This window comes from Pongo pygmaeus, chromosome 19 (genome assembly GCF_028885625.2).
Source record: "Pongo pygmaeus isolate AG05252 chromosome 19, NHGRI_mPonPyg2-v2.0_pri, whole genome shotgun sequence".
Taxonomy (NCBI): domain Eukaryota; kingdom Metazoa; phylum Chordata; class Mammalia; order Primates; family Hominidae; genus Pongo; species Pongo pygmaeus.
Window position 1 is genome coordinate 37,375,474 of NC_072392.2, and position 20,248 is coordinate 37,395,721.

At 46.7% G+C, this 20,248-nt stretch overlaps 1 protein-coding gene across 6 annotated transcripts in view; it reads left to right on the top strand.

The window, feature by feature from the left end:
• The window catches only part of LOC129017999 (protein FAM182A-like), a 33,114-nt gene extending 17,479 nt beyond the window's left edge, over positions 1–15,635 (top strand). For 2 of the 6 annotated variants that reach the window (XM_063656422.1, XM_063656419.1), the window contains exons 2-5: positions 2,110–2,397; positions 7,061–7,160; positions 13,989–14,191; positions 15,140–15,635. In XM_063656422.1, coding sequence (XP_063512492.1) covers positions 2,110–2,397; positions 7,061–7,160; positions 13,989–14,188 — 588 coding nt within the window. In that variant the 3' untranslated portion in view covers positions 14,189–14,191; positions 15,140–15,635. Of the gene's footprint in view, positions 1–2,109; positions 2,398–7,060; positions 7,161–13,964; positions 15,078–15,139 lie in introns of those variants that run through there. The other 4 variants (XM_063656420.1, XM_063656421.1, XM_063656418.1 and 1 more) reach the window with 2 other exon arrangements.
• Positions 15,636–20,248: the final 4,613 nt, after the last annotated feature.

Sequence of the window (20,248 nt, forward strand, 5' to 3'; positions counted from 1 at the left end):
TCTCAAACACAGACCTGAGGACTCTGACCTTTATCCTGGGGGCATCAGGAAGCCATGTTATGTGAAGGAACAAGGCTGTTTCTCCCTCAGCACTAGCGCAAGCAAAGGCCAGGGAGGCCCTCAGTGGAAGCTTGCTGCTGGATTTGTTGATGTGCCTTTTCTCCTGCCTGCAGTAGGGTCAGAATGGCCTGGGGTACTGCACACTTCCTGCCAGGAATAGAAGGCCCCACAGCTATAGCACCCCTCTTCCCTTTAGTTCTTTGGAAGGATGAGCAAACTATTCAGCCTCTCTGAGCCTCAGTTTTCTCATCCATAAAATGAAGACAGTACACCAACCTCGCAGGTCACAAGGATGTTATGAAATTTGGTGAGCACAGCATAGCAGGTGTATTTTTGGGTCCTATTATTACATGTGAACCAAGTTGCCTTGTAGAAAAGGCACAGGCTCAGAGGACTTGTGTTTCAATCCCACTATGCCCCTGTAATGCCCACCTCTCAGGGATGATGGAAAGATTAAATTCACGGAGATGATGCTTGTGCAGCATCTGATACCCAGCAGATGCCTAAGAACCTAACCTACCACCCACCTGAGCAAGCACAAGCAGTCCTGCTCCTCCTGCAAGCACTGGGGATGCTGCCAACCACCCACCTTAGAACACTGCTCCTCCTCCCTCTCTGCAGGGGGCATTTTGTAGGCCTCAGTCGCTGGGCTTGCTGTCCTCTCACCTGCCACTCAGTGCGGGGCTCAGGGCACGCATTCTTCACCTTTGCAAGAAGCTTCTCTATGCATCCCTGTCCCCAGGCTTCCTGAGTGCATTCACCTATTGTCTTATTTATAATCAGGACAGACTTGCTCCCCACTGTGTAGATGAGGAAATGGAGACCTAGAAAGGGAAGGAAAGACCAACACTCTGAGCACCTGCAATGTGCCTGAGGCAATGTACCCATTAGCTCTGCTTCACAGCAGCCCAAGAGGGAGGTATTATTCTTCCCCTGTGTAAATGTGGGTGTTGAGGCTCAGAGAAGGGCAGTGACTTGTCCAAGGTCACATAGCAAGCAAGCGTCAGTGGCTGAGGGCAAACCCAGGTCTTTCTGACTTCAGAGTGTGGGATTTAGAACAAATATTTGCAACGTGAGGTTAACAGATCCATCCCCTAGTGCTGTTCCAAGGACCAGATGGGGTCATAAGTGTGTGAGTACCTGTCATGGTGCCCAAGGACCGGGAGTAGAAGCAGAATCCCATCCACCTCCACCTAATCATACAGAGAAGAGAGACAGGAGCCCAGGGAGGGCAGTGCTGTGCCCAAGCTGTCAGCAAGCGGTAGGCAGAGCCCAGTCCCCTGCTTTCCCGTGCCCACCTCTTCCCAGTTCAGGGCAAGGCCACCTCTCCAGGGCCTTTCCCTCCCCTAGAGAGGAAACTCCCCAAGTTCCTCTGACCAGACAGGAGAGCGAATGAGAGCAGAAAATTCCACTTCGGCACACACACCTGGAGCCTGAGGCTGAAAGCTGGAATCCCAGACTTTGACACTCAAGAAGGCACCTCCACACTCTTTTAGCACCTCCACCTGGGACCTTCATGAGAACCTTGCTTCCCTCCCAGGGGAGAGGGGGTGACCCAGAGACACTGGGGCCCTTAGAAGGGACTATGAGTTGGCACTGACTGCAACAGCATGGTGGGATTGTGGGTGGTGTAGGAAGCAGGGGAAGCAGATCACAGCACTCAGGATGGCCAGAGCTGAAGGCATCAGAGTCCTCTGCCCTTGCTCTGCAAAAAAAACCCCACAGCATATTCCCCTCCCACTCGACACCATCCATGGTCAGCAGTCGGCCCCAGAGGAGGAGCAGTGAAGCCTCAGGAGGATGGCAACCATGGCTGGCAAGGCTTTGGTGTTCTCCTGTTGAACTGCCCAGGTTGTCAGCATCAGACAAGGTCGCTCTGTGACCATGATGGGTCAAGACAAAGCAAGGTCACTTGGTAGCTATCATGGCTCAGCTCATGCAAAACATGGACCAAAGTGACCTCACACCCCCTCTCCTGTGGCTATGTCAGGACCACTACCTCCTTGTCAATTGCAGCGTTAGCTTTGGTCTTGTCTTCCTTCCTTCTAGGTAAGATTGGGGAAGATGCCAGGTGATAGAATCCACCCTGCCTCTGACAGCATCCAATCTGGAGCAAAGGCTTCTTTCAACCCTCCCGCAAGCTTCCAATACAAGCCCAAATTCTGGAACAAGTCTTTTCCAAAACCTCCTTCAGAGAAGCTCCCTGGCTCCAGGCAGTGCTTGCTCCCCTGCCTGCAGCAGGAAGCCCAGCTTGCGAACTGCAAGTGTGCTCCAGGTGGTCGCTGGATGCAGGGTATTGACAGATGGATCCCATCGATACAACTACTGCATAACCATGTAAGCATATCATCCCCCACTTGCACATGAGGAAACGGAGTTCCGCAGGGTGGAGAAGGGAAGACATAATTTGTCCTTCAAATGCAATACCGGTGAGATGTGAAACGCAGCATCCCTCATAACTCAGCGAGGCAGTGGGCACACCAGGACCCTCCCAGGCAGAGCGGGTGTGTGGTCGCCCCCATTGCATAGCAAGGGCGGGAGTGGGGGAGACCACAAATGTGTCTCGCCACCTCTCCACTTGCCTGACCTCCCTGCAGACCCCCAGGACAGGGTTAGCATCTGCTTACTGGCAGGCCTGGCCACCAGAGGTCTCTGCTCTTTTCTAAGTTCCCTGTGGTTGTGGTTCACAGGATGGGGGCTGCTCCTGAGATTCAGCACGACACAGGCACTGCACAGCACTGTGCCATTGTGGTGGGCACTCGTTTTCCAGATAGGGCCCATGTTGCCAGCAGACATGATGCATCATTTACCCTACCCTGAGTGCAATAGGTCGTTTTATAGAAAAAAACTTGGGCCAGTCGTGGTGGTTCACACCTGTAATCCCAGCACTTTAGGAGGCCAAGGCTTTCAGATCACAAAGCCAGGAGCTCAAGACCAGCCTTGCTAATATAGTGAAACCTTGTCTCTATGAAAAATACAAAAAATAGACAGATGTGGTGGTGGGCGCCTGTAGTCCCAGCTACTCGGGAGGCTGCTGCAGGAGAATCCCTTGAACCCAGGAGGTGGAGGTTGCGGTGAGCCAAGATCATGCCACTGCACTCCAGCCTAGGCAACAGAGCAAGACCTCATCTCAAAAAAAAAAAAAAAAAAAAAAAGAAAGAAAGAAAAGTAAAGGAAAAATATTTGTAGATGAATGAAGGTAACTCCTTTGAATATTGGAAATGATTTTATTTTAGCCATTGGTCTGGCAGTCATTCTGATGGGGTGTCATGTGTCCCTGCCTTAGTCAGCAGATCACAGGAGTGTGCTACACCTCCCCTCATCTGAAGATTCAGCCCATGAGCAGGAACGCCTGTCTTTGTGTCATACCAACAGAGAGGATGTGTCTGGTTTCACCATTCACTGCAGAGGCAGAAATTACCCAGAAAGAAGAGATAGTCTGTTCCCGGGAGTGTGTCCTTTTGACTCAGCATGGGGGTCATCTCCCTTCCTTGGCCAGGTCCCCCAACCTGAACACAGAGGCAGAGAACATGTGAAGGGCTCCCATTCGCAGGTGGTCCAGGTTACAAGCACTGAGCCTGTGGTCCTGGTCACTGCCCTTTTCTCCACAGCATGGCTGCCACCATCCTGGGCTGGGGCACAGAGGGTCTTTGCAGAGATCAGCATAACAAAAGCATCAGTGAGATGCTGCAATAGCAAACCGTGATACCTTCGTGGGCTGCCAAGGCAGCGCAAGCTATTTGTTGCTGCACTCAGTGTCCCCAGACAGCTGTGTGGCTGTCACTGCCTCTGGTATGTCCATTTTACTTCTCTCCTTCTGCCTGAGCTTCTGCTCTGAACTCTGTCTCTAACTTACAAGAAATCAAGCTCACTGGATTCTGAGCTCTTCAGGGTCAAGGACTGTGTCAGTAGTTCATGTCTCTTTCTAGAGATCACAGCTTAATATCCAGCACAGAGCAGATACTCAGCCAATGCCCAATGATTCATTTTCCAGAAAGCTGAATTTCTTCCATAATCCTAGTCAATGCAAATACATTCTGCCGGTGGGGTGTGTTTGTCCTCTGAAGGCATTTTCCCAGGCTTTGTAAATACATACAGGCCATTTAGAAATTTGAATGTCAAAGAATAAAGGAGCTTAGAAAGTAAACATTGGAGAAGTGTGGGAGGGTGGTATTATTTGCAAGACATTACTTGGTCCTTGTGAGTTCTATACACCCTCGATGAGCACCGATTCTGGGCCAGGCCAGACACCCAGCTGGACCCAGGAGATACTGAGGTGAGTAAAGCCAAAATGCCTCCCTTCAGCAAGAGGCAGGCAGTCACACCAAAGTGATAAAGGCACAAAACCCAGAGGCAGCAGTGGAGCAAGGACTACCTTGTTCCTGGACTCTGTGACCTCAGGGAGAGCTTTGAAAGGAGGACATCTGTGCAGGGCTTGGAAGGATGAACACAAATTTGCTGAGCAGGAAAGGGAGCCAAGGAAATCCCGATGGAGAACAGCTTGGGTGAGAGTGTGAGCCACGGGATTGAGGGGCACAGGCATGGAACTGGAGGAGCAGAAAGAATGAGGGAGGTCAGCAGAGGTCAGTCACAGAAGGGTTTGAATCCTGGTGAGGGAGCAGTGGGTGCTGCATGAGGGACATGGGCCTGGAGGAGATGCAGTTAGCTCTGAGTGAAGATGGAGCACACCATCCACTAGGGAACCACAAGACACAACAGAAATAAGAACCCTGAGAAGCCTGCACAAAGGATGAGAGGCCCAGGGGTGGCACCAAGAAGGTCCCTGTCAGAGGCCAGCTTTGAACGGAGACAGAAAAGGTTCTTGAGGGTCTCAGCTGCTGCAAACCTCCTCAACAAATCATATTTTACCTTCAAATATTGGCTAAAGAATACTAACTATTGGAAGAGCAATGGTCCATTGATAATAATTATTCCCTCACTGTACATTTTTTACAATTCTCAAAATGCTCTTGGTCCAGTATCTCATTGGAACCCCCATATAATCCCATTTTACAAATAGGGAAACGAGGCCCTGTGATGTCACACCGAGGTCTGCAGCAGTTCCAGGATAGAAAATAGGGAGCACTTTCATCTCAGCCCTTGGTATAAGTCTCAAAGTTCCTTTTCTGGGAGGGGGTCCTTGAGGCCATCCAGCAGCCCATAGTCCAAGTCTTCTTCTTCCTCCTTGGGCTTCTCCACACCTGTTTCCAAAGCCTCCTTCTCCTCCTTTGTTCTCAGGTACCACTACCAGTTGTTGGGCAGGGTGACCTCCTGCTGCTGCCCATCCTAGGGTGCATCCTCCAACATGGGTGCATTGTGGTTCAGCCAGCACCTACACCACCTGAAGCCCAGGGCTCCTGTGGTGCGCCTGAGGTTCCTCCCTGTCAAATGGAGATGTGCCGGGGTTGCTGCCTTTGCTGAAGCCCATGTCCAGGTCATCTTAGGGGTGGCCCAGGGTACAGGGCTCTGGGGACAGGCCAGAGGGCTGCAGGGGAAAAAACCAAGAGGATGAGGGGATCTCTGAGTTAGACCGCCTGGATTTGCATGCCAGAGACTAGCTGCAAGGCCTGGGGAAGACTGGTTCACCTCTCTGGGCATCAGTTTCCTCCCCTGTAAAGTGGGAGGTATAACAGATTCACTCCTACAGTTGTCTCTGAGCTTTACAGCAGGTAATGTGTGCAAAGTACTTCGCACAATGCCTGGCACATGGTAGGTGAGAATAAACAGGGTTACTATGATATCATCATCTGAGCTAGGTCACTCATGCACTTCTCCAATGCTTCAGGGTTCCCCTCCATCCCTCAGAGGGTAGCAGCAAGTGAAAGGGCTGCCCCTGGCCTTGAGGAGTTCACATCTTCTCATTTCCCAGGGGTCTCTGTCCTGTGACCACACATGCCTGGCATGCAGCAGGCGCCTCATCCACATCTGGTGAAAGAGTGGAAAGCAGGTCATTATCATGTATTGTTTGGCACAGAATCTGCAGTAGGGGACAGAGAAGTGAGTGACTGTAATTGTGCCCACCAGTTCCTGTCCCTGAATTTTCAGGGATCAAGAGGCCTTAGCAAGTCTAGTACCAGGGAGTGGGCACTGTGTGGTGGGGCAGGAGGCAGGTCCTGAGAAAGGCAGTGGGGTGAGGAGAGGAACTCTGCCTTTGAGGTCGGGGAGATCCTCCACCCGAACCTCACCAAAGGCCCCGGGCAGGTCATCCCTCCTCCCAGAATCTCTCTATGCTCTTCTGTATAATGGGGCTAGCATGGAAGAGATACTTGCACAACCATGTTCAGAGCAGCATCATCCACAATAACCAAAAGGTGGAAGCAACCCAAGTGTCCATGGATGGATGGACGGATCAACAAAATGCTGTCTATGCATACAGTGGAATAGTGTTCAGCCTTGAAAAGGAAGGAGACTCTGATGCCTGCTGCATCAAGAATGAACCTTGAGGACATTAGGCTGAGCAAAATAAGCCAGACCAAAAAGACAAATGCTGTATTATTCCACTTTTCCAAGGCACCTAGAGTAGTCAAATCCATACAGACAGACAGGAAAATGGTAGCTACCAGGTCCTGGGGAGGGTGGTGATTGGGGAGTTGTTTTTAAATGAGTTACAGAATTGTAGTTTTACAAGATGAAAAGCATTCTGGAAATTGGTTGCACAACATTGTGAATGTATTTAGTGCCACTGAAATGTAAACTTAAACATAGTTAGACAGCAACTTTTAGTTTATTTTACCACAATTTTTATAATGGGGTAGTTGTGCCTGTCTTCTTGTGTTGCTGTAGGATTTAATGAGATAACATATAAGGAACCACCCAGCATGTTGCCTGGCACATAGTAACTGCTCAATAAATCACAACTGGATGCTATTGAAGATAAAGTTACCTGACTTCTCTGAGGCTTGCTCTCTTCAGCTGAAAATTCTCCCAAAATATATTAGATGAGACCCTACTGTATTATACTGGGTTCATAAATACCACTCCCCCATTTCCCTTCCCACAGAGTGCAGTGAATAGAAGACACTTCTCTGCACCCCAAAAGCTCCATGCTGATTGCGAGAAGGAAATGCTGGATGGAGGGGTTCCTGGAACTACTGTGAGGGGTGAGCTTTCCCCAGATGTCTAGAAATGAGGCAGAGGCCCGACATCTTCCACCCCCACTAAGATTGCCTTGCAGTTCCCAGCTGGCTCTATACTTCCTAGAAACTGCCACTTTTTTGCCTCCATTACCTCATAGCCCAGTCAGCACCATTATCATCATCACCATGATCGCCATCACCATCCTTACAATCACCAACACTATCATCATCGCCATCACCATTCTTACCCTCACCATTCTCACCATCATCAACACCAGCATCTTCACCATAACTATCACTATCATTATCACCACCTTCACCATCACCATCCTCACCATAATAATTATTGTCACCCTCCCCATCCTCATAATAATCATCATTATTAACATTACCATCACTATCATCATCACTATCACCATTCTCACCATCATCATCCTCATCATCATCACCATTATCCTCACCATAACTATCGCTGTTATCATCACCACCTTCGCCATCACCATCCTTATCATCACCATCACAATCACCACCATCACCATTCTCACCATCACCATGTTCACCTTTACCATTCTCACCATCATCATCACCTTCATCATCCTCAACATAACTATCACTTCATTATCACCACCTCCACCTTCACCATCACCATCTTCACCATCATCATCACCACCATCACAATGATCCTTGCTACATGGAACCATGCATTCTGGGTAGGAGGGCTCTTGGGTCAGGGCATCTAACACATCTCGTAGGATAGAAACCCAGCCCCTCAGGGTCTCACAGTTGGTGAAGTAACTGATTCTTGTGAGGTCATGTTCCTCTGGGTGATGTGGGATGTCACAAGACCAATAAATATGGGCTGAAGCCCACATCACTTCTTTTTTTGTAAAATAAGCTACATCATCAGTAGTAATTGTATGATAGCAGACAATAAGAACTCAGAAAATGTAAATAATTTGATGCTATGAGAAGCATATGAAGCGGAGTTCATATTCCGATATGCATCTATTCCAGTGACGGCAATCCTTTACCACTTCCATGAAGGAAAGGAGAAAATATTATTACAACATTACCAGAAATCTGTCTGGTCTAGGCAAGGCAGTTCCTCTTTCCAGGGTCTCAGCATTGCTCATTGTCAGCAGTCAGGGCACTCATCTGGGCAGTAGGCAGCACTGCTGCAGGGAAGTTCATGTTATTGGAAACATGTAGCATCTTCTCCTGCTACCATTGCCACATTGTCCACGAACTCACTGGGCAAACGATGAGGAATCTGGGAAAAGTTCTCCTAACCAGAACATAATCATCCATATCAGGATATCAGCATCCACCCAACACTACTGTCCAAACAACAGCTGCTATAATCTCATCCAAATTTTCTCAGTTGTGCCCTAAATACATTTTTTTTGAACTTTGTAATCCAGGATCCAATCCAGGAGTTCCCATTGCATTAATTGTCATGTCTCTTAAGCTCCTTCAAACAGTTCCTCTGTTTTGCCCTATTTTTCATAACCTTAAGAGTTTTAAAGAGCATAAGCATTTATGAAGGATGTGTTCACCTTTTTCCATCTGATGTGTTTCCACATCCGGACTTAGGTCATGTATCTTTCACAAGAAAACCACAGAAATACTGCTGTGGTCTTCCTAGGACATCACAGCAGGAGGCACATGATCAAGTTTGTGCCAGATTTCTTCACCACAAAGTCATCATTCTTCCAATTGTAATTGAGAAGTATTTCATATGAAGATGTTAATTACACATACACATGAATGTATATTTATATGTAAAATATATACAAAATATTATTTCAATGTCTAACCAATATAAAAGTTATTAATTAGATATGTTTAGTTTTATTTCCTACTAAGTTTTCAAAATCTGGTGTGTGTTTTACCCTGACAGCACATCTCAGACCAGCCTAGCCACATTTCAAGTGCTCAATATTCACATGGCTGTGGCTACCATATTTGTCAGGGCAGCACTAAAGCACTAAAGAACTTCTGCCTAGGAGAAGTTCTAAGCTTTCAAAATGTTTGGCAAATATATTTTATAAAATTCTTCAGAATCCATAAATAGGCAATTACACATTCAGTAAGCCATAGAATCCAACATGACATTAAAAATGAATCCCTTGACAAAAAAGAAGTTAGGCAAAATTTTCTTCAGACCCAATGGACAAATCAATTATGATTACCTAACATGCCCATTATTATTTATTAACATCCTTCATTAATACCCCCAAACCCCATCAACAGGTAAATGAATAAATGCATTCAGGCGTATCTGAACAATGTCCCAATTCCTTACCATTCTTACTTCTTTTGCAAGCAGAAAAGACTCAGTAATAGCAAAGACTATTCAGATAGTTTGTTCTTAAGCCAGTAGTTGTAATTTCCTGGAGGTCTATGTGATATCAATTATGTACTTCAATACCTCTCACAAGTACTTTTCCTGTTTGGCCATTTTCTGCAGTATATCCATGCTCCCATTTTCTCTATTCTTTTATTTCTATCCTAGACTTTTCTTTCATCCTATAATTCTTTATCCTAAAATTATTAATTTAAGGATAATGTCACAAAATAGTGTATTTCTTCAGATGATACTTCAAATTGATACTTAATATACAGAAATGACTATCATGGACATAACCCACAACATGTGAAATGTATGGCTCATTCTACTGACATTATAAAGGAAAGTTAATGACAACTGAATTTCTAGTCATTTTCCACCCAACCAGTTGCTTATAAAATGGCAAGGAATTGTAGGTATGTACACAGTGGCTATTTTTTGGTGGGGTGTTCAGCAACTCTCCTCTTGAGAGCCCCCATTTTCTTTGAGGACCATTTCAATGAGCACCAACTGGGCCTGACCCAACCTACCAGCCCCAGTCCTAGAGGTGATCATGATGCCCAGCTCTGGCAAAAGACTCTACCCTTGGATCATAGCAACAGTTTCAGTACTTTTTTTTTTTTGGAATCATCAGGAAGGACTCTTGCTTTTTCTACCACTGTGGTCTGCGAGGACAAAGTAAAGTGGCTTATTCGTCGTACTATCTCTTGCTACAGAGAGAGAAGAGAGTCATCTTCAGAAGGAAAAAATGAGGCTAAAACAAAAGGAAAAGTGTCGAGAGAAAGAAGGAGAACATTTCTTGACGATTTTATATAAGCCCCTGGGTCCAGCTATGCATGACAGCGACTTGGGCTAAAGCTCTGTCACTTATAGGACCATTGACTTAAATATAAAATAAAGTATTAAAAGCTATGAATTTTTAGATGAAAATACAGAAAAAAAATCTTTGTAATATTCAATTAATCAAAAATGTCTTAGATGAAGCCCCAAAAACCAAATGCACAAGAACAATTAATAAATTGGACCCCATCAATATTAAAAGCATCTGCTATTTGAAAGATAGTGTTATGAAAACAAAAAAGAAATCTCAAGGGGAAAATACTGGCAAGTCTCATATCTAATAAGGGATTTGAATCCAGAGTATATAAAGAAATTATTAAAATTTAATAATGAGAAAATAAGCAAAGAAAAAAACAAAAAGGGAAGAAGCAAAAAAAAATGTGAACATACATTTACCAAATATATACAGATGGCATGTAAGTACATAAAGAGATACTACATATTATTAGGCATTATGGAACCACAATAAAATACTGTTGTACACACATGAAAATGTCTAAAATTTTAAAAGAAGACCCATACAAAGTGTTGGCAAGAGTGTGGAATTCTTACATACTGCTGATAAAAATATAAAATGGTACAACCATTTTGGCAAACATTTTGACGGTCTATTAAATCTAAACCTAAACCTATTAGCTATTACACTCCTAATATTTACTCAAAGTTATAAGAACTTATGTACATGAATGTTCATTGCAAATGTACTTGTGTAAGTCCCAAACTGGAAGCAATGCAAAAACCCATCAACAGGCAAATGGATATATAAGTTGTGACCGATCTGCACAATAGAATACTACTCAGTAATAAAATTAATGACCTATTGTTGCCTACAATATAGCTGAATCTCAAAATAATTATGTTGTGTGAAAGATGCCAGACCCCTCCAAAAAAGGGTCCATACTACACTTCATTTATATAAATGTCTAGACAAGGCAAACTCTTTTATAGTGAGAGATTGGTGATTGTCAGGGAGAGTGGTAAGGTAGGAAGATACAGAAAGTTTGGGATTATAAAAGGACAAGGGGAAACTTTTATGAGTGCTGGATATGTCCATTATTTTTATTTTGGTGATGGATTTGCAAGTACATATAAAAAATAACACGCAATGGAAGTAGAAACAGTATTTTTGTTTCTTTCTTAAAAAAGCACAATTTACTTACTAATGGGATGCATGTGCCTGTTGGGCACACAGCACAACTTTTCAAATCTTAAAATCGGACTGGATCTCAACCACTGGACCTTATTCCTATTCCTCACTGACTTTAGCACAATACTTCCTTTCATCGCAGTAATTAACAACACCCACCTTAAAGGTAAAGAAATGCACTTCTAACTACTTTTGAACTATGAACTGCCTCAGGCTAGTAGTTCCTAAGGTCTCCAGCAAATGTTGCTTTGTTTCCCTCAAAAATATACAGCCTGGGCAACATGGCAAAAGCCCGTCTCTACTAAAATTATAAAATTTAGCCAGGCATGGTGGTGTGCTTGCCTGTTGTCCCAGTTACTCAGGGAGGCAGAGGCTGCAGTGAGCCTAGACCTTACCACTCCACTCCAGCCTGGGGGACAGAGTGAGACCCCCATCTCAGACACACACACACACATACACATACTCACACGCTATCTGCTGGTGCCCCTGTCAGTTAAACACAGCATCTTAGAGCACCTTAGCACACAGTGTGAGAGCCGTGGTCCTAAACACTTCAATTAAAAGTGAAACATCTCTGGCTGGATTTTTAGAATATTCACTTTTTAGTGTTTTATATTATATTTAATTTTTATGTTTTAATTAATTTATCTGAATACAAGAATCTAGACATTTGGAAGTAAAACAATGGAAAACATGCCTGCAAACACTAATCAGCACAAAGCTCACGTTGCTATGTTATTATTGACAGTTTAGACTTAAGCCAAGAAATATTGCTAAGATAAAAAAGATTTTATGATGTCAGTCACCAGAAAAGTATGCCAATTTTAAATATGTCTAAATATAAAATATCCCTTCAAATTATTTACTACAGAAACTGATATAACTAAAAGAAACATGGACTAATCTACAATATAGATTTTAACATACCTTTCAATTACCGATGGAACCAACAGAAAAAAATCCATAAGAGAAAGGGAGATTTGATGAACACGATGAACAAACTTGACATAAACTGACATATACAGAACGGGACACTCAACGACTACTGAATACACATCCTTTTCCAGTGCACGTATCATATTTACCAACATCGATTATATGTTGGAATTTAAAGGGACTCATCAGTCATGGGATTTTGCCTAAACTTGTCTGGCCTTCAACGGGGTTCAAATACAGTTAAATTCTTATTTCATCTAAAGAGTCCTATCCTTTTTTTTGGAAATTTTACCGCAACAATCTAAGTTTGCATAACAACTGAACCCACCCCTTGGAACTTGAAGTTTATCCTAGCCAAAGGCAGATTAAACTGTCTAAGTAATAATGTCCTTCAAATTGTTGTCCCCTGCTCCAGTAACGGAGTATAGCTCCAAGAAGCTAACAGACTGTTTGTCCTTCATAGTATACATTCTATGTTACATCAAAACACAGTATAAAGCCTTGAAATCAGCAGCAGAGAGAAAATGAGATCAACAACCATCTAGCTGTGACCTCACTACTTCGTAATTACGCTTTTAGCTGACTCCTTTACTTAATTCCTAACTGCTTATTTCTGGCAGGGTAGCACTAATCCCTGACCAAGCTGACCTTTTAAGAAGTGAGCAGAATGAAAAGGCTCTACCACCAGTGATCAGTTTAACAAGCTGCAACACTGGTCAATGGCTGCAACTCTAGTCACTGGCTGCAACTCTAGTCACTGGCTGCAACTCATATTGTGGGTTTTAAGAGCTCAGAATTAACACGGAAATACTATTGACTCCAAAAGAAACCCAGAAATCTCTGGGAATCCAGCAAAGATAGAAAGGGTCCTCTCAATAGTCACCACTCACACTTTGCTTTGTTTTGGTAACTATTTTATTACATACGGAGAATATCAAAAAATATGCCTTTTCCTCATTGTTAATGCTAACCCTAAAATGGTAAGGCTCTTGCAAGTTGAAACCCCCAGGCTCTCACTGGCCCTTCAACAGAAGGCAGTGAAGTCACCTGCAAGAGTGATCACCCAAAAGTTTCCAGGCTGGACAAGTTGGGACTCAGTTCTTTCGGTTCCCAAATTCACAGTTCTCTTGGGATATGGTTATTTATGGAGCTCCTGAAGATGAGAAATTCCACCCAGGAAATTCTATTTATAAAAATTGCTCACATCTAATTATCTCAGGAGACATTAACACAGTAATGTTGAAAATTTTCCATTAATTGTTAATCCATGGAGAAAAACTAGACAATTATTTTTTAAAATATGGAAAGCTTCATATAATACAAATTATACTACCACATGTGATTCAACTTCTATTCATTAATGCCAGAGAAGTTAATAATTACGAATTGCCAGTGGTTAAAAAAAAATAAATCATTCATCATTGGAGAAGTGCAGAAGCTTTAAAAGAGATAAGAATTAGTTTTTGGCTTTGGGGCGTTTTACGCTTTCCAAAAGGTTTTGCTCTTTTTTTGCTCGTGGCTTTTTCTCCCTCTCTCTCTCTCTTTCTGATTTCAGTTTCTTTTGATTTCTCCTGCTTAGAAATGGTGAGAGAACTTTGGATGCGGAACATGGAGGAGGAGGAACACGAAGTGGGGATCTGCACTTGGGGTGGTCAGCACTGCGGATGCCCAGCAAAGGCACTGCCTGGTCCACCTCCCGGAGGGGTCTCTGCGCCCCAGTCGGCATCGCAGCTGATGGTGAAACTTTTGTTGTGGCAGAAGAGTGTCCACAAACTTTGAAAGGTATCCGCTGCATCCTCCATGGCCGTGTATGCCTGCCGAGGGCGATCTTCTCGGGGAGCGGAAAGTCTCGTTCGTGGGCCAGGGCTGGCTGGCTGGAGCCACTTGGGCGGCGCAGCCCTGGCGGAGGTTCAGGCGGCCCCGGTGTCGCAAGCGGCTGTGAGTGTTGCCTCCCTGGGGCGGAGGGGTCCCAGGAAGTCTGCAGACCAGGGCTGACCAGCGGGCAGCATGGTGGCCGCGATGGAAGGTGACGGAGTTCGCAGCGCCAGGGGGCCCAGCAGACCCAGAGCCCGGGCATCCCGCATCGCCAGCAGCACCGCGGGGAGGCCTGGCGCTGGTGACGCGGCGGCCACTGCACGAGGCCCACGACCCAGTCCCAGAGGCCAGCCCATCATCAGCTAACATCAGGAACCCCGGGCCAGCTGAGGCCCGGGCCCCAGGGGCAAGACAAAGGGCAGAGGCTCCGCAGGCGGGGCCGAGAGCCGGCAGCGCAGGCCTGGCTCCACCGCCGCGGAGCTCGCAGGGCGCAGCAGGCACCGGGCAGCGACCAGGGATTCCAGAGGAGGCTGTGCACCCCCGCAAAGGCTCCTGCCCGGCGTCCAGCCTCTCCGCGGGGACTCCACGTGCACCCCCTCCTCATTGTCCTTGTCTAGGGCCGAGGCAAAGTCCTCGCTCCCATGGCGTGACTCCGGGGGCGCAGGAGCCTGGGCTGAGCAGGTGGAGTAGGGTGAGCACCGCCAAGAACCCAACGAGAGTGGCGCCCCAGGGCGGCACAGGAGGCCGCATTTAACGTGTCAATCATCTCAAAGATTTTATGACATCTTCTTTTTTTGACATCTTATAATATCTATAATGTTTATTATATCTTGTGATACAATTATTAACACCACTTCATTGTGATTATTATGATTATTTTTATACCAACACATCTTCAATTATTAATATTCCCAGTTGCTAAAGAAAAATGTAAACGACTAGTTTTGAAAGCCTTACTTCTGCCAATGGAAGCACATTCCAGCATGTCGCCAACGCAATCCACTTTCCACCACTTTCACAAGAAACGTTACTGCACAATTATACTATCCTACCCTTATATACTTTGTGTGTGTGTGTACTTGTATGTATGTACATAATATATGTTATATATATATATATAAAGTATGCCAGAGATGAACAAGTATTAGAAAATTAAATGCACACAGGTCATGTCAGTGCTATGTATAATGTGGTGTACTAAGTATAGATGTTCAACAGTGTGGAATCTAGGCTGGAACAAGACTTCTAGTCTTAAGCAATTCTTTCTAGGTTCAGTCTCTGGAAATAATGCTCTGTATCAAATGTGCGAGAAAACTAATGGGTTTTAAAGACTATTCTATGTCAACTATAACATTTCATTTGGGGATTTCTGTCCCTTATAATATCTACCTCATTTTGGATGGATTCCTTGAGGCCTGGTTTATTTTTCTTTTTCTGTCTACACATCGCTGCTTAGAGTGATGAATGGAGTTGTATTTTGAATAAAATAGCTAAGCATCCTTTTGTGAGCAAGGAGCATGATGGTACTTAGACCTACCATTTCTCGTTATGGTGGCTATGGTTACGGTGGGGCTGATGTGTTTACCTGGAGCCTGAATGTCCACTGGGACATGATACCCACTGGGATTGTTTTGTGTCAACCTGGTCTCTGATGTCCACCTGGGGATTGGGTATCCACCTAAGGCCTGATGTTTACCTGGACCCAGATGTGCACCTGAGGCCTGATGTCTATCTGTGGCCTTATGTTCACCTGGGGACTGATGCACACCTGAAGCATAGGTTTTCACCTGGGGCCTGATACCCACCTGTAGTGTGGGTGTCAACCTTGGGGCTGATGATCAGCTGGCGTCCACTGTCTACCTGGGGCCTGGTGTACACATGGGGCCTGGGCATCCACCTGAGACTTGATGTTTAATATGGCCTAGAGTTCTTTTGGGGCCTGTTGCACCCAGGAGCCTCGGCGTAAACCTGGAGTCTGGTGTCCCAGGTGGACACCTGGGTCCCAGGTGATCTTCAGGCCCTAGGTGAAAACTCCAGGCTCTAAGTGGACAACCAGGCCCCAGGCTGATGTTTACTGGGGCCAGATGTCTACCAGGCCCCAGGTGAAAACTCCAGGCTCCAAGTGGACAACATGACCCCAGGTTCCAGGTAGACACTGGAATCCAAATCAACACCAGGCCCCAGATGGACACCCAGGCCTGTGGTGGACATCAGACTCCAGAAGGTCATCTGGCTCGAGGTGGATATCAAGCCCCAGGTGGATACCTAGTCCCCAGGTGGATATCAGGCCCCACTTTGACACCAGTCCCTGGGTAGATACCTAGGCCTCAGGTGGATATCCAGTCTCTAGCTAAGCATCAGGCTCCAGGTGGACCCAGGCCCTAGCTGACTGGGGACTAGTGTTCATATGGGGCCACGTGTCCATCTGGGCCCTAGGTGTCAACTTGTAGCCTGATGTCAACCTGGGAGCTGGTGTTCACCAGAGGACTAAAGTCCTCCTGGTGCCTGATGTCCAACTTGGGACTCTGTGTCCACCTGGAGACTGATATCCACTTGGGACCAGATGTCCAATTGGAGCAAGATGTCCACCTGTAGTCTAGAACTTCACCTAAGGCCTGATGTTCCCCAGGGCCTACAGAGCCTATGTATCTACCTAGGGACTTGTGTCCAGGTGGGGCCCGAGTTCCATATGGGGTCTGGAATTAACCTGGGACCTGATGTCCACCTGAGGCCTGGGTGTTCTTCTGGAGACTGATATCTATCTGGGTCCTGGGTGTCCTCCTGTGGTCTGATGTCCACTTGTAGGCTGCGTCCACCTGGGGCCTGGGTGTCCACTAGGAACCTGATGTATACCTGAAGTCCAGTATCTACCTGGATACTGATGTCTACCAGGAAAGTGATATAAACCTGGGGCCTGATAGCCACCTGGGCCCTGAGTGTCCACATATGTTCTGATTTCCTATGGCCTGAGTGTAGGGTCTGAGTGCCACCTGGGTCCTGATGTTCACCAGGAACCTAGGTACTCACTTGGGGCTTGATGTTCACCTGGGGCCGAATGTCCATGTGAGACCTGCTATTCACCTAGAGCCTGGGCATCCACCTGCGGCCTGATGTTCAGTTGGCGACTAGGAATTCCACTAAGGCTTGATGTCCACCGGGGGCATAGGGAACCACTTGTGGCCTAGTGTTCCCCTGAAGCCTAGGTGTCAACCCAGGGCATAATGTCTTCTTGCGGCCTGCTGTCCACCTGCAGACTGGTGTCTGCATAGGGCCTGGTATCCATCTGGGGTCTGGTGTCTGCATGGGGCCTGGTGTCCACCTGAAGATTGAGTATAGACCTCAGACCTGATGTATGCCTGGGGCCTATTTATCCACCTGGGGACTAGCATTCATCTGGGGCCTCATGTCCACTTAAGCCCTGGGTGTCAACCTGGTGCCTAATAGCCACCAGGGATCCGTGTACTCACTTGGGGCCTGGTGCTCCCATAGGGCCTAGGTATACACCTGGGGAATGATGTGCAGGTGGAGGTGGATGTCTTCCTGGGTGCTGGTGTTCACCTGGGGACAAGGGTTTCCCTGGGGACTGATGTTTATCGGGAGCCTCATATGCACCTTGAACCTGCCCGTCTACCTAGGGCCTGATGTCCATGTTAAGGCTGGGTGTCCACCTGGGGCCTGGTTGTCCACTTGGGGCCTAATGTCCACCTAAGACCTAGTGTTCACCTAGGGCCTGGGTGTCCACCTGGAGCCTGATGTTCAGCTGGAGATGCATCCACCCGAGACCTAGGTATCCACCCAGGGTATGGTGTCGAACTGGGGCCTTATGTCCACCTGGGGACTAGATATCTATCCGAGACTTGATGTCCACCTGGAGCCTGATATCCACCTCAGAGCTGGGTGTCCACCCAGGTTCTGGTATCCATCCGGAGCCTGGTGTTCATCTGGGGCCCAGTGCCCACCTGGAACCTGGGTATCACCATGGGGCCTGGGTGTCCACTTGGAACGTGATGTGCACCTGGGACCTGAGTTTCCACCTAGGGCCTGATGACCACCTGAGACCCGAGTTTCCACCTAGGGCATGATGACCACCTGAGACCCAGGTGTCCTCCTGGGGTCTGATGTCTACCTGAAGCCTACGTAACCACCTAGGGCATGGTGTTACCTGTGCCTTGATTTCCACCTGAGCCTGATGTACACCTGGGGCCTGGGTGTCCATCTGAGGCCTGATGTACACCTCAAATCCAGTGTCCACTTGTGGCCTGATGTCAACTTGGAAGCTGATATCCACCTGGGGACTGATGTTCTCCTGGGGCCTGATATCCAACTGGGATCAGATGTTCACCTAAGGCCTAGAGTTAATCTGGGGCCTGATGGTCACCAGGGTCCCAGGTGTCCACCTAGGGCCTAGTGTCCAACTAGGGCCTGATGTCCACCTGGAGTCTAGTATCCACCTTGGCCCTGATGCTACTTGAGGCCTAGGTGTCTTCCTAGATCCTGAGTCCCCAATTAGGCCCTGATGTCCACATGAGGCCTGGTGTCCTTATAGGGCCTGATATCTACCTAAGGCCTGGGTATCCTCCTGCAGCCAGATGCTCACCTGTAGGCTGGTGTCCATATGGGGCCTGGGTGTCCACTTGTGAGCTTGATGTACACCTGGACTCCATTGTCCCCTTGGTTACTAATACATACCAGGAAAATGGTATATACCTGGGGCCTGATATACACATGGAGCCTGTGTGTCCACTTGAGCCCTGATGTCACCTGGGGCCTCGTGTTTACCTGGAGCCTATATCCACACACTACTCAAAGTCAAGTTGAGAAAAGGACCCAGCATAGGTGAGGAGCACAGAACAGGGACCTCATTCATAAGAAAATCTGCTGTAGAATGGGTGCTCTAAGCTCTTAAAACAGCCTCTGCCTCAGGAAAGACTGTCCAGGGCATAGGAAGCCCACACACGGTGGGATGACAAGTTTGCATCTGGCACTGCTGGGAGCCCTGGGGGTCTCTGCCCTTTTAGCCACGTTGTCTCATGCCTCTTAGGGTGGTGGGATTCTGGGCTCTGATTGCAGCAGGTGGATTCACTTAGCTCTCTTCCCCTTTTAGCATTACTGTCTTCTGTAATAAACCTCTCACTTTGATCTGCCAGGCTGTCAAATGATTTGATTGCCCTCTCTGTTTTGGTCCAATGGTTCATCAATCCAAATATCCACAATAGAAGGACAGATTTTAGTCTCTTCACACAGTGGGATATTTCACAGCTATTAAAACAAAATAAATGCTTGTATATTGATAGGCAAAGTCATCCCACATCAATAACATTTAGACACATTTTATGATCCCACATCTATATCTATACATAATGTTTGCCACTGCTTAAACAAAACAACATCTAAGCTTTAGACTCCAAATGGAATTACAGGGGAGTCTTGATGTCTGTGTTCTGCAGTTCTGCCATGTTTGAAATTGTCAAATAAACATGGTGCCTTTCCGGTAGCCACTCAGAATTCTTCCTCTGTCCACAAAGCATTGTCACCATCCCTGTTCCATTTGCCCCAGCCCTGTGGAGCTTGCTGAGCTGGCACCATTATCTCTTGGAATAGACAAAGACATTGAGGACCAGAGAGGGGAAGCACCTTGTTGACATCCCAGAGCTCTGAGTCAAAGTGGACTTGGACTCCCTTACAAGCTGTTTCCTAAAGTCCAAGGAGCCCTGGAGGCCCAGGAATGTAAGGGCTGGAGCCGGGGGCTTTCTGTCCTGAAGTAGGGGAGATGGGGCTACAGCTCACAGCTTGAGTGCATTTCCTCTCAAGTACAATAAGGACTGCTTTGTAAGATGAAAAATATAAATGGCTGCCTGCAAATGTGTCAGGTAATGTGTTTGTCTCCCCTATGGGACTGTAAACTTGGTATAAGCAGGGACCTGTCTGAATCACCCTAGTGTCCCCAGCAGCAGGCCAGAGCCTGACATATAAAATGACTGACTTCATTGAATACCAACGCCTTCTAGGGGCCAGGTATTGCTC